The sequence below is a fragment of the Haliaeetus leucocephalus genome, unplaced genomic scaffold (genome assembly GCF_000737465.1).
Source record: "Haliaeetus leucocephalus isolate CR32 unplaced genomic scaffold, Haliaeetus_leucocephalus-4.0 Scaffold217, whole genome shotgun sequence".
NCBI lineage: Eukaryota > Metazoa > Chordata > Aves > Accipitriformes > Accipitridae > Haliaeetus > Haliaeetus leucocephalus.
In genome coordinates, this window is record NW_010972653.1 from 10,672,227 (window position 1) to 10,684,722 (window position 12,496).

At 38.3% G+C, this 12,496-nt stretch overlaps 1 protein-coding gene across 2 annotated transcripts; it reads left to right on the forward strand.

Moving 5' to 3' along the window:
• The first annotated feature begins 270 nt into the window (after window positions 1–270).
• Window positions 271–12,162, forward strand: TMEM18 (transmembrane protein 18). 2 transcript variants are annotated; one of them, XR_774287.1, is made up of 6 exons: window positions 271–348; window positions 608–728; window positions 3,059–3,113; window positions 4,177–4,270; window positions 4,364–4,610; window positions 12,095–12,162. XR_774287.1 is itself a non-coding variant. In XM_010566721.1 (5 exons), exons 1-5 carry the CDS (start codon window positions 301–303, stop codon window positions 4,451–4,453), a joined length of 408 nt encoding a protein of 135 aa, XP_010565023.1. In that variant the 5' UTR covers window positions 271–300; the 3' UTR covers window positions 4,454–4,978. The 2 variants fall into 2 exon arrangements, 1 of the variants encoding a protein (XP_010565023.1); XM_010566721.1 differs by lacking the exon at window positions 12,095–12,162 and having other exon boundaries at window positions 4,364–4,978.
• The last annotated feature ends 334 nt before the right edge of the window (window positions 12,163–12,496 follow it).

Below are 12,496 nucleotides of genomic sequence, written 5' to 3' on the forward strand. Positions count from 1 at the left end.
TGCGGAGAGCTTCCTCTGCCCGTCCTCCCACACGCGGGACCAGCCACCACCCTTTCCCGCTCCGAGGGGATGAGGGCAGCCCTGGAAGTGCCAGCCGTGCCAGACAAACAGCCCCTTTCCCCTCCACCGGCCCAGCGGCAGGGACGAAGCTCCCCCTCCCGCCCAACCCCTCCGGGCTGCCGCCGCGGGGCAGGGAACGGGGTGGCGGCCCAACTCTCGCGAGACGCCGCCCGCCGGCGGGAGGCGTCTCGCCAGACTTCGGCGGCCGCCAGCAGCGGCGCCGCCGCCGCCGCCGCCGCCATGGAGCAGCCGTTGAGCGGCCCGCCGGGGCTGTCCGCCGTCCTGGCGGTAAGGAGGGAGCCGGGGCCGGGCTGGCTGCTCGCCCGGGGAGAGGGGAGGTAGGCGCCGGGCCCCCCTGTGGGCGGGGGAGAGGCCGCGCTGGGGTGCTCGCCGCTTCCCCAGCTTGGCACGGGGCGGGCCGCTGAGTGCGGTTCGTGACTGAAAGCGGTTGTCGTTCCGGGGCGGGAGAAGGAAGGGTGCTCGCTCTAGCTGCCTGGCGACGCTCCTTCTCCTGCCAGGGCCTAATCTGCTTTCATTTTGTCCGTAGAGGACGGACTGGTCCGAGCCCTGGCTGGTGGGGCTGGCGGTTTTCCACGTCCTCTGCTTCCTCCTAACGTGCATCTCCTTCCAGCACTACCGGGTGCAAATAGGGCACTTCCTCTGCATGGGTGAGTAGTGCGTTCCTCTTCCGTGAGCCGGCCCTCGGGTGGCAGAGGGCATGTGCGTGGCTTAGGCTGCTAGTGCTGGCAAATAACTTCTTTTGGTCTCTTAATGATAACCCTTTTCTTCATGTACTTGCACAGCGCACGGGTTTACACTTTGCAGCAGATAAAGTGCATGCAAATGAGTATTTTTCTTGTAGTAATGCGTGTGTCTATACATGATAAACCGTTACAGAAGCTGCTATGACCTATAAATATGTATTTAGTTCGTTTGCAAGACTGTATGAAGTAGTGTTTTAAAACTCTGGCCTTAGTAGGGATCCGGGATAAGTAAGGTTTCTGCATGGTAAATGCTGTGTGTATCACAGCTTCCCAAGAAATTGTTGCTGTGCTGGAGAAGTGGGAAAGAAATTGGCTGAAAGCCAGCAGTCGCTTTCTACTCTGCCTTATTCTAATGCTGCAGTTCAGCAAATATGGTCAGCTTTCGACTGGATTTGCTGCTGGAGCAGGTTCACCATATGCCCCGCTGACAGCTGTGATAATGGCACAAGGAAGAGCAAGGCTGGTTTGGTACATTGCAGTAACAACTTGTGTTATCTCAGGGTTTATCAGACTTCAGCCTGAGAATCCACAGTGGCCTTGCCTAGCCAAAGCTGTGTCTTTATGGCTGACTGGCTGAAGATCTAGCAGCTTGGCAGAGGGTATTTGGTTTAATTAAGATGGCATGGATTTGGGTTAGATCCACATATTATGAGCAGTACCTTGGTTCTAGCCATGCTTTGGATTTTCTGGTGAGTTGGGTTTTTTTTACACAGTACCTCAGTTCTGTCATGCTTGCAGGGTAGTGGAGGAGGAATGAGCAATTGAAAGAGATTCACAGGCAAAAAGCCACATGAAGACTACGTTGACTTTTTAAAATACCATTTAGCGACCTAGTCAAGTTGGGAGAGGCATTATAGCTTCCTCAAAACTGCAAATAACTTAGCTAAAGCTAAGGTTTTAATAACATTAAGTACTCCCAAAAAGGAATCTAGAAACCTTAGTAATTTCTGTACATCCACTTGTAACTGCAGAGTTTAAAATGATCTACAGAGGGCATAATAACAATGTCCTGTTAATGACACATTGAGCCTGGAAGTTTCCTATAAGAATACAAGCTTTTCTTTCTTAAATTTAATATTAGACATTCAGAATTTCCAATGACATGCTGTTTACTTTAGACTCTTTATCTAAAGTATTCCTAATGTTACTAACACTAGTTTGAATGTCTGTGGTCTAACTGCATTGGAAAATGCAGTGGAACTGATCATTGTTGGCTTTTTAAGGTGCTGTTAACAAGAAGAGTGCATAAAAATATCTATACTGAGTCCAAGCTTTGTACCTGAAAAACTGAACCACTTTTAATATGTCTGCAGTATAAATAATTTTGTATCGCAGATAGTCAGAAATAACTGAGGAAGTTATGGAATTATTGCATTAGTTTACCTTGGCAGCTGAGCAGCTGTAGGTATGTTTATACTGTGCAGTACCAAGCAGAGATAATCCAGATGATGCAAAACAAGATAACAATTCTTCATATCACAGGGCTAGTTAATTAATTGCCTTGTGCAGGTCATCTTTAGCCACTGAATCTGTTTTTCTTGCTTTGTTTCTTGTGGAAAATGATACAAGGACAAACTTAAATTCTGTAGTTGTATTGCTTTTCTGTTAAACATGTGATTGCACTGAATTTTCTTACTGTCTTGATGGCTTCATATCGCGTGTAATTGTTGAGTAAGATTATGCTAGTTTTCACCTGACTGCAGTGGACTACTCTGCCATACACCGATTAAAACAAAGTTTGTATTTCACCAAAATGCTTATATATAATTAGTACCCTAACTTCAGATAGTAACATTAGATATAGCAGTATGATACCATAACATCTAAAATGGTAACTTAATTCCATACCAGTTTGGGGGAGTGCTGACATTTCCTTTTAAAGACATAACTTAGAAGCAGTCACCAAGAAGATTGTTGGAAAAAATACTGATTTTTTTTTTTTTTTTTTAATTATTATTCATTTGTATGTAAGATCAGAGGAGTAGGATTTTATGTTTGTTTGTCTGTAGTATAGTGGGTATGTTTTGTGATCACTTTATACTTCTTAGTAACTATATGGGACATTTAAATCAGAACTGGGTTTGTGCCATTAAATATTAAATGTGTAATTTGATCTTCTGAGGATCAAGGAATTACAATGTCTGGTATGTATCCACTTTAGTACACATGGCAGAACTGATGGCAGTTTATTTTTAAAGAAGTATTGAATCTGATATTTTTCCTTTGTTGTACAGTGGGCTTAGTGTACTGCGCTGAATATATAAATGAATTAGCAGCCATGAATTGGAGGTAAACGTCTTCACTTTCATTTTTGCATTTAAATGAATGTTGTTCTAAAAATATTCCTTTTTTCGTATCATTCCCAGAAAACATTGTTAGTCAGTCATCATCAGTAGAATGTGATGGCAGAGAGTTTGTTGCATTGATTAATATAAAACTTTTGAACAAAACCGTACAGTATACCATAGTTATCACTTAGCTTATAAGAAAAGATCATTTTTAACAGCTAGGATGTGCTTATTATACTCCTTAAAATCTATGTTTATATGGATGGTTGTAAACTAACTAGTCAGAGAGCTAAGAGAAAAGCAGAGTGCAATGATTAAGGGGAAAAGGATGCGAGCTTTGATTTTTTTTTTTTTGTTTGTTTCTGTTGAGTTTTCTTTCTAGCTATTCATGTTTTAATAAGCTGAAGTTAAGCACCACTTCTCAAAAATATCACTACTATTTTATATACTTATTTACATGCATAAAAAGCATCAACATTTGTCTATTTTACTAAGCCTGTGTACCAGAATTAAACTGATGGCTTATTTTCATAAGCACTGAACCAACTTTTCCCTGGTGTAACTGGAAATCAAGTGTTTAACACTACTTTGTGCAGGCATCTAATTGTAAGTCTTTGTTTCACTTCAGGCATACATGACCTAAATTACAGCTTTGCTACCTTTATTATTTCTGTTATCTTTTCTAATATGACTAAGCAAAATACCTGAGAAAGTAATTTTTGACACTTCAGGGTAAGCATGATTTCTCATGCACAAATATATATATACTATTGTAGTCACATTAGTAAGTTACTTAATCTATGGTTGTTTTATTTAGGTTTTGCACAGTAAAACTTTAATGAAAAGAAAGACTGGTATTGTAATAAATATTCATAACTGATGAGATACTGACTCTGTCTTTGTTCTGACTTAATACAGTAGAATGCTGGCCTATGCTTGGGGATCCCAAGGAGTAGGATAATCTGTACAATGTCCATGTTGAATATTTAGTGTGAAAGTAATGTTATGTGAACTACACTGAATAAAGCTTCCTCTTTTATTTTTCTTTATTTTATTTCTTTCAGGCTGTTTTCTAAATACCAATACTTTGATTCAAGAGGAATGTTTATTTCACTTGTATTTTCAGCACCACTGCTGGTGAATACTGTTATAATTGTGGTATGTATGTGTTCATTTATATGGATGCTTTCATTAAATTGATAAGTAAATGTATGTGGATTAGTTCAATTTAATAATTTACTTACTTTTCAGGTCACCTGGGTTTACAGAACTTTGAATGTAATGACTGAACTGAAGACGCTACAGCAGAGAATTAAAGCAGAAAAAGAGAAAAAGAATTGAAAGCGCCTAACACTATATTTATTTATTTTTTAAATTGTAATAATACTTGTCCAGGTAATCAGTCATTCTGTATGTTTATCCAGAAACAGCAGTGTTTTTGTGTCTGATGTCAAGAGGACTTTGCAACCTGTGGCTGTGGACAATGAGGTGAAAGCAGGTACAATACATTTGAATTGGCTGCGAAATTGAGAAACAGGTCTTTGTGCCCTTCTATGTAAGATAGTTTTCCACCATGACCAAGACTATTAGTGTTGGTGAGACACAATCTTCGAGGCTGTTTCCATCTGCCTGTGTATTTTTTAACTATGTTGTAACTGTGCGTTTATGAAATATCCAGTCTTCTGCTGCTTAAGCCAATTGGAGCAGTGTTGTGAATTCCAGTAAATGAGGGATTGTATTCAGAATACCTCAGGAATCCATGCTTCTATGAAGCATTTCACTTCTTTATAAATCAAGTTTCATACTTCTGATGTGTATCATGTGCCACTAGCATTTTATAAATAAAATTGTCTACTGTATCTTAAATTGAGTTAATTTCTATTAATTTTTTGCTTGGATGGATTTTTTCTTTCTTTTTTCTTATAAAAATTCCCAATTTGGTAAAATCTTGTGCTTAATTCATATAAGTAATTCAAAACGATCTCTGCGGGTTTTTTCAATTTACATTTCATGATTTTAATGCTGCTAGATAAATATCTCTTCTGAAAACTGGATGAAATTTTGATAGTTTTTGCTTATTTGTAGAACAGAAAAGGAGAGAAACTTCTATGTTCTATGCAGTTTTGTTCCTTTTTTTTTATGCTTTACCTTTTTTTTAATAAATAACTGAAAAGTTAACTCTGGTAAAAATGAAGACGACTTCAGTTTTGCTCAGAGTAACCTGTTTTTATTGGATTAAGGAAATGGGGGGGGGGGGGGTGAACAAAAGGAAAAAGTGTCCATACGTATTTAGTAAAAGTTGTATCTGGAAGCAGTTAAACCTTTATGTGGAGACCTAAACTTCTGTCTAAAATAGATGTCATTTAAGACATAGGAAAGATCTACAAAATAAAGAACAGTTGGGTACAAAAACACAGAACACTAGTAAGTTTTTAGGCTAAGTATTTGTGAAATTAATTTTAAATACTTGAATAATCTTCACAACCGTGGAAATATGGACCCGAGGGAGATAAGCAGATGCATATGCATACACAGTTTGTGAGTCTCCCAGTTAGGGAGAGAGTGAAACTTTCTGGAGGGCTTCACAACGTTGTGGAAGGGCAGTGCAGTGTTAGTCTGGGATCCATTTCTTTACCTTTCCCATGGATTAACTTAGCATGGTCTCCTCATTGCTCTGTCAAGAATTACATACAGCTAGGCTACTTTATATTAGCAAACTGAATAGATGCAGGCTTGCAACGTTGTCCCATAATTGTCCATTCTGTTGCAACTCTTGATGCAATGTTGGGTAGCGTCAACTGTCACTCCTCCATGAAAACCATCTCTAGTGGTCTGTTAGATAGCACGTGCCTTTTGGGAGCAGTCCCTGTTTTGAAGGAGTGAACAGAATCTATCCAAATGGTTGCAAGATAGGCTGTGGCACCTGTCTTCAGGACCAAGGAACAGGCCTCTCTAATTTTTATATGTAGTCCTACCAGGCTGGTTTAGAAAAGCTCAGCTTTTCTCTTATGATTTGATGGGATGGGGAAGAGGTATGCAGTTTTTCATACATGGCCCTAAGCATGACCACACAAATACTGTGCTCCTGACTTTCCTCTTGTGAACTGTTCTGCAACAGTATCAATGCACAATTGTTTGTGTCACACACTTAAAACTGTAGTACCTTATATTGAGATACCACCTATTATCAATAGCCTTTTTGTTCACAGCATGTATGAATTTGATTCACAGTAAATGAGGTGGTTCAGAGCAGCTAAGCAGCAAGTCTCTTGCAATGGAGAACAGTGATGTGCCTTATTTAGTACATCCAAGGCAAACTTTCTGCAAATAGTTCAGTGTTTTGTCTTCTTTCTTGTGTGTGAAGTTGGAAAAAATGAAAATTCCCTCTCCTGTAAGTATATGAAACTGGTGAGATACAACAATTAGCGCTGTCCTTTCTAGCATAGCACAGACAAGATAACAGAAATTACTTTTTCTGTTTTACCCGATTTTGTGTTACTCTTGCTTGGCACAAGATTTATTAGAGAAATTCTCTCTACCTTTGGTGATCCCAAGGGAAATAAAAAAAAAAGTCTTGTGCTTGCTTAAATTCTCTTTCCTCTTCCTCTCAGTGTAGTTGACCTTTCAGGCAGTATTTCATTTTGTGTTGCATTACCAGAGTAATTTTGCCCTTTAATATAAAATCCCAGGTCATTACAGCCCTTTAACAAAATTGAAGAGCAAATAACCCTAGAGTGTGAGTGGCAGGCAGTTTATTTTTAATTAGCAAGTAAAAATCCATTTGAGCTGTATATTATCTGTTGATTTCTGATACCACTGACATAATGCGATAGCTAGGAGGTGGATAATACTTGGTTTAGGAAGTATCAACATGGTGGGGGGTTTTTTCTCTTCTAAAAGTATTGCCGAGTGAAAGTACAGACAGCTCCAAATTCCACAATTAAATCAGTATTTCTTTGACACGCAAACATCTCAAAATGTACACTTCAGAATTGTAAGCCTGGTGTTTTTAAACCTTCCCTGACTACTGAAACTATAAGTAAATGTAACAGTTACATAGGATAAATTTTCACAAACACAGATATGTGGTTTCCATATATATGTTTGTCAGAAAAATACTCCCATTTTCTACATTTCAGAAAGACTCAAACTTTTATCTGAGTTGTCCTCTAGCTAACCCTGCCTAAGAAACACTAAGTTTAAGAGCTAAGTTTAAAAAAAAAAAAAAAAAAAAAGTAGGTGTCTTTAACCATAAGAGAAACCCTCAGAATTAAGTAAAGCGTGGCTTTTCTTAGTTATGTGTCTGGATTTATGAAGTGATAGTGCAATAACATAATGTAAGTGCCTGCTTGCTGACAAACCAAAATAATTACATCATGAATTTAGAGACTGTTTTGCCTGCTTAGAATTTTGTGTGTATAAGTGAATGAGAGCCAAATGTTTAAGGCTGGTGGAATACCTTTGCTTTTAATTGGGAGAACTGAATTTAGGTTGCTTGCGAAAGACCCTATTTATTTCAGTTTGGAACGTGCGTACAGAAAAGCTGGTAGCTGCTCAGTTGGATCCTTGGGAGAGTAAGACGAGACAGAGGTGATTTGTTACTGGTTCTGTGTATCTTGCAGGCAGTGATTCAAGTCTTCAGCCTTAACGTCTCTTTCCACAACAGCACATGGTGTCAGCCAGTGTGGAAAAACATTAAAAGGGAGAAAGTAATATTAACCTGGCAACTTTACTATAGTAGTAAGTAGTTTGTTGCATATAAATCTGTGAAAAGATAGATTAGCAGAATTTAGTTGGCACACTTCCTGGAGTTTGAAGTTGGCCTTGTTCCCTGTGGAAAAGTAGTAACTGAGATGAGATGAGTTTCCAAGAATGAAAACCTAGAATTCTCTCTTTTTCCACATCCACTGAAATGCCATATCCTTAGCTTGGAGTGTATTTTCACCTCTTTTTGGTCCAATGAATCTCATTATTCTAGGCAAAATGGAACAGATCCAATAAGGGAATTTGAATGTCTGTTCCTCAGGAGTATTTGCTAGCTTAGTAGATATGTGGTTTAGATATCCCCATCTCCCATAAAAAACACGTATCTCCGAAAGGCACGGGAGGACAGTAAATTGAGGTCTCCTGCATCCTTGTGTGTATTGTAAATAAAGAACTATAAAGGACAGTCTTACTACTTTTCATCAGCTGGATCTTAAAAGAAGGGATCTACTCCAGAAAAGCTATGTTAGATGGTGATCTGCTGTGGCTGTGAATCCTAAATGGAGGAAGAGTCTATGGAGAATTGCTTTATGGATTTTGAGAATCATAAACTCAAATCTTGAACTCTGTTTTTTTTATGGGAACTGGTAATGCAAGGGAAAAAAGGAGTAGTGATTCTTTGTGTGAACGAGATAGAAGAGAATACAGCTGTGATGTAGGGAATGTTCTATTTCTTTAAAAACAGCTAAACATTTTTGCTTACTGTTATTGTAAGCTTGACTAAAAATTACAAGCAAAATGTAATTTTTCACTTAGATGAACACACCATTTTTTATCATTAATATATCAAAGTATCTCTTTTTAGGAATCTCACATTGTGTATATTTTTCTATTTAAATGTTTTTAATATTTTTAAATAGGTTTTAAATACTTCAGTGTGTTTCAACAAAATACAAGTATTGGTGTTTTTCTGTGCATCAGGGGAAGAGATCATTACAGTTAACCGAACTGGCCACTGGATGTCACTATCTCACACGCAAAAGCTGACTCAAAGCTTTCCTTTTGAGCCGGTTCTGTAGACCTTTTCACCATAGCTTCATACTTCCTGAAGCATTTCATAATGGCCAGGAAGGCTTGGACTGTAGCCTCTGAAAGCATCAGTTGTTGTCTGAGCTCCAAGATAGATCTCCAGTCACTTTCAAGTGTTTATTGACACTCTTGCTTTTTACATTAAAAAGTACTTCTCGTAGCAGTGATGATGTGCACGTATGCTTCCAGAGTCAGGACTGTGGGAGTATTTTGTGGTTTAAAGCTTCTTAATGTGGCAAGGAAATAAATACCCTGTTCACTCATACCGGCGTTTCCTATGGAGGAGCCTGTCTTCAACCAATTAAAAAGAAGTATAACAGTGAAAAATAATTACATTGTGTTAACAATATGCAGGAAAGCTTACTGAAGCAGTCTGGTTCATGAACTGACAGAGTTTATGCACGTCTTCTATTTCTTTGCGATTTACCTTTGCATAATGCATCGTTACCAAGACTGTCCTTAGTATGTTACATAGCTAGCAGTCACTTATGGTCATGATCGAGGTTCTCCGGAGTCACTTCAGTCTTTCTCCACCATCTGGCAAACGATACTTAGCAGTGTTCAGAGGCTTTATGACTTCATTTGAGAAATTGTAAATGCAGAGTTTTCCACTTGATGTTCCCCTTTGCGTACCTGGTTTTAAGCCTGTTTTTACTTATCCTCGGAATTCATCTGAGTTCTGTTTCCACACGCCAGCTCTTTAAGAGTATAGACTTTCAGTTTGAATGGACTTCAGTCCCCTTCCTGTGATTTACATGCATGCACATGCACATAACGACTCTGAAAAGATTAGACAATTATAACCCAGCATGCTTGTGAAATGCCAGCCTCATGACTCAAAACTGATGTGCCTTATGGACCTTTGTTTTGTAATCTATGTTATTCTGACCGGTTCCTCCAAATTGTGGCCGTGCTTATACCACACTTTTGCTGCAAAGCTAGAACAGTGTTGTACTGAATAGGAAATGTCTCGGAGGACTCAAAAGGAAGACCTCTGTGTTCCCTATATTTGTGTTTATTGTTTCATACAAATATGAACTGTAGGAACCTTTCTCGTATAGTGTCACAGGCATAATGAAGCCAAAAAAAGAGCTGTAACTAGTAATATGTTACACTGCTACAAACACTGACTTTAAGTGGTCCCACTGAAATCATGGTCCTGTTTTCTTTGGCACTGTCCAGAGTTAGAACCAGTTGAAACCAACATCAGGATCAAATGTGTTGCCTCTTTCATCTGAAAACTTTACAATAATTAGCAAGGCATTCAGCAGAACTGATTGAAACAAGGCACATTTCTTAAAATGGACAAGTTCCAAGTGTCATTTATAACACTCTTGTTAATCCAGCCCTGAATCAAAGAAATACAGTCTTGTATACCTTTTCTGTCTTCTGATCCAGCAAAAACCTGAGCAGAAGGGTTTGCACAGTGACCCGAGGAGAGGCAGAACGAAGTTCAGCTGGACAAAGAGGTATCTAGGTTAGGACCTTTCACTGAAATAATACTTATCTCTCAGTCTTTGGATTGTGTAATAAATACACTTAGGTAGTTTCAGCTAGCGGGGCAGGGTGTGAAGTTTTTCATATAATTAGGACTCATACAGCTTGATCTTGAGGAACACTAAGCTTGGAAGGGTTTTAATATGGTAGAAACACGCTTTTAGAAATTCCCTAAACCATTAACTTGTATAAAGTTTATAAAGAGTTTGGCAAGTTTTATATTAGAATGAAATATACTGGAGAGATTGATTTATACATCTATGTCAGAAAAGAGGAAGCAAGCTCTTCTCCAAGCTCTGAAGAAACTCATGCAATTTATGACTTTCAAGACTTCTATGTTAAGAGAAATTATCCAAAAACACTCTGAAATCATAATTTTGAACACTTTAAGGGGAGTGAGATACATTGGAGTCTTTCAAATTTTTTTCGTAGTATAAGCTGCAAGTCATATCAATATATTTGTAAAGTGGATATTAATACACTTAAAGACATCTTGTCATGGTTGTATCATGATCAAGAAGTATAAAATAAATGCCAAATAAGCTAAAATTACAGAAAAAATGGACATTGTTATCACATTTTTTCAACTGACTGCTTATTTAATTCTTGTGCATGTTAATACATACCAATATTGACACATTCCAGACTGCAATAGCTTAAAAATGTCACCAAAAATCCTTTCAATTGAAAGATGGAGACCTTGTCCTCTCAAATAAAAACTACCGTCTTTTAAAAGTCTGGCTGAGGCTTCATACAAAATGTTGAATGAAAATGCTAAAGGTATACTAATTGCATTAAAATGAATATTCATTTCATTTCTTTTTTTTATTTTACCTAGCAAATTATGGGTTAAAATAACTACCAGTCAGAATATTATACTCAATTAAGCAACACCAAAGCCTTCTGGCTTTGTTGTATGTATGCCCATTAGGTAGACACATATTAATTCAAGTCTAATTGGCAACAGCCATTATCATTCAGTATCATTAACTTAGATTGTTATCGTAGAAGATACTCTTACAGAATGGTCATCTCATTTAAATTTAACCCAGTTAAGTGTGATACACTACAGCTGTATTAGCTCATCAAAAAAGAGGATATACATAATTGTTTCAATTACATACATAACTGGCAGTCTTACATCTTAGCTAGAAAGCAATCAGTTTGCTTTGTAACCCTTAGAGGGCTCCATTGCTATGTAGTACTGGAAAATAGGCTAATTTGACATTTTAACGTATTCTGACATCTACTGTAATTTAATTTAGGCCTTATATTAACTCTGTTTACATGATTTTAACCGTGTGCAGAACCTTCCAAGCTGGTTAAAAGGTCTGATGACGTAGATTTAGGATTGTGAGATGAAGTAGAATGTCTACAAAGCTGTTATGTATAGATTTACCGAATTAGTATCATAAATGTGACAGGATTCTCAGTTCCCAAATTTCACAAGCATGAGGGCTGCTCCAGAGGCAAAATGATTAAATCATGACTTAATAATTTCTCATGATTTTCCGAATGCTTCACTGTCCCTCCAGAGTCTGTGTGTAAATTACAGCGTTGCACTGCAGCTTTTTTTTTTCTTCTCTTTAACAAGCTAATATACTTAAAGAGCTTGGGCCAGGGTGTTGCCTCCGAACAACAAATCTCTTGTTGGGGACGAAGTGTAAGAGTCCATCCTTTTCTTCCTTCCAGGGGATTCGGGTGTGACTCAGCTCCTTTCTACAGGCATGAAAACAGCTAAGAGTACAATAGCTCTAGCAAAGGGCTAGCATCACAAATAAGAAGTGTTTGATACAAAAGAGAAGAGCGAGCACAGATGTGGTAACAGTGAACTTGCATCCACCTATTGACTGTCTATGTCTGGAAGAAGATGCTATTTTAAAGGCCAAAGTGAGGGCTGCCACACTAAGTGAGACATGAGAGACCTTGAAGGACAGTTGCAATTCCACAGATGGTTCCCTTAGGATCCATCACATACAGCAAATGGGAAGGGGTCCGGAATGGAACTGGAAGTGAGGTGTGCATAGAAACTAATTTGGGTGAAATGAGGCTTTGAAGTCAAATGTGCTTTTGTTTGTTTAAAGTATTTTTTTT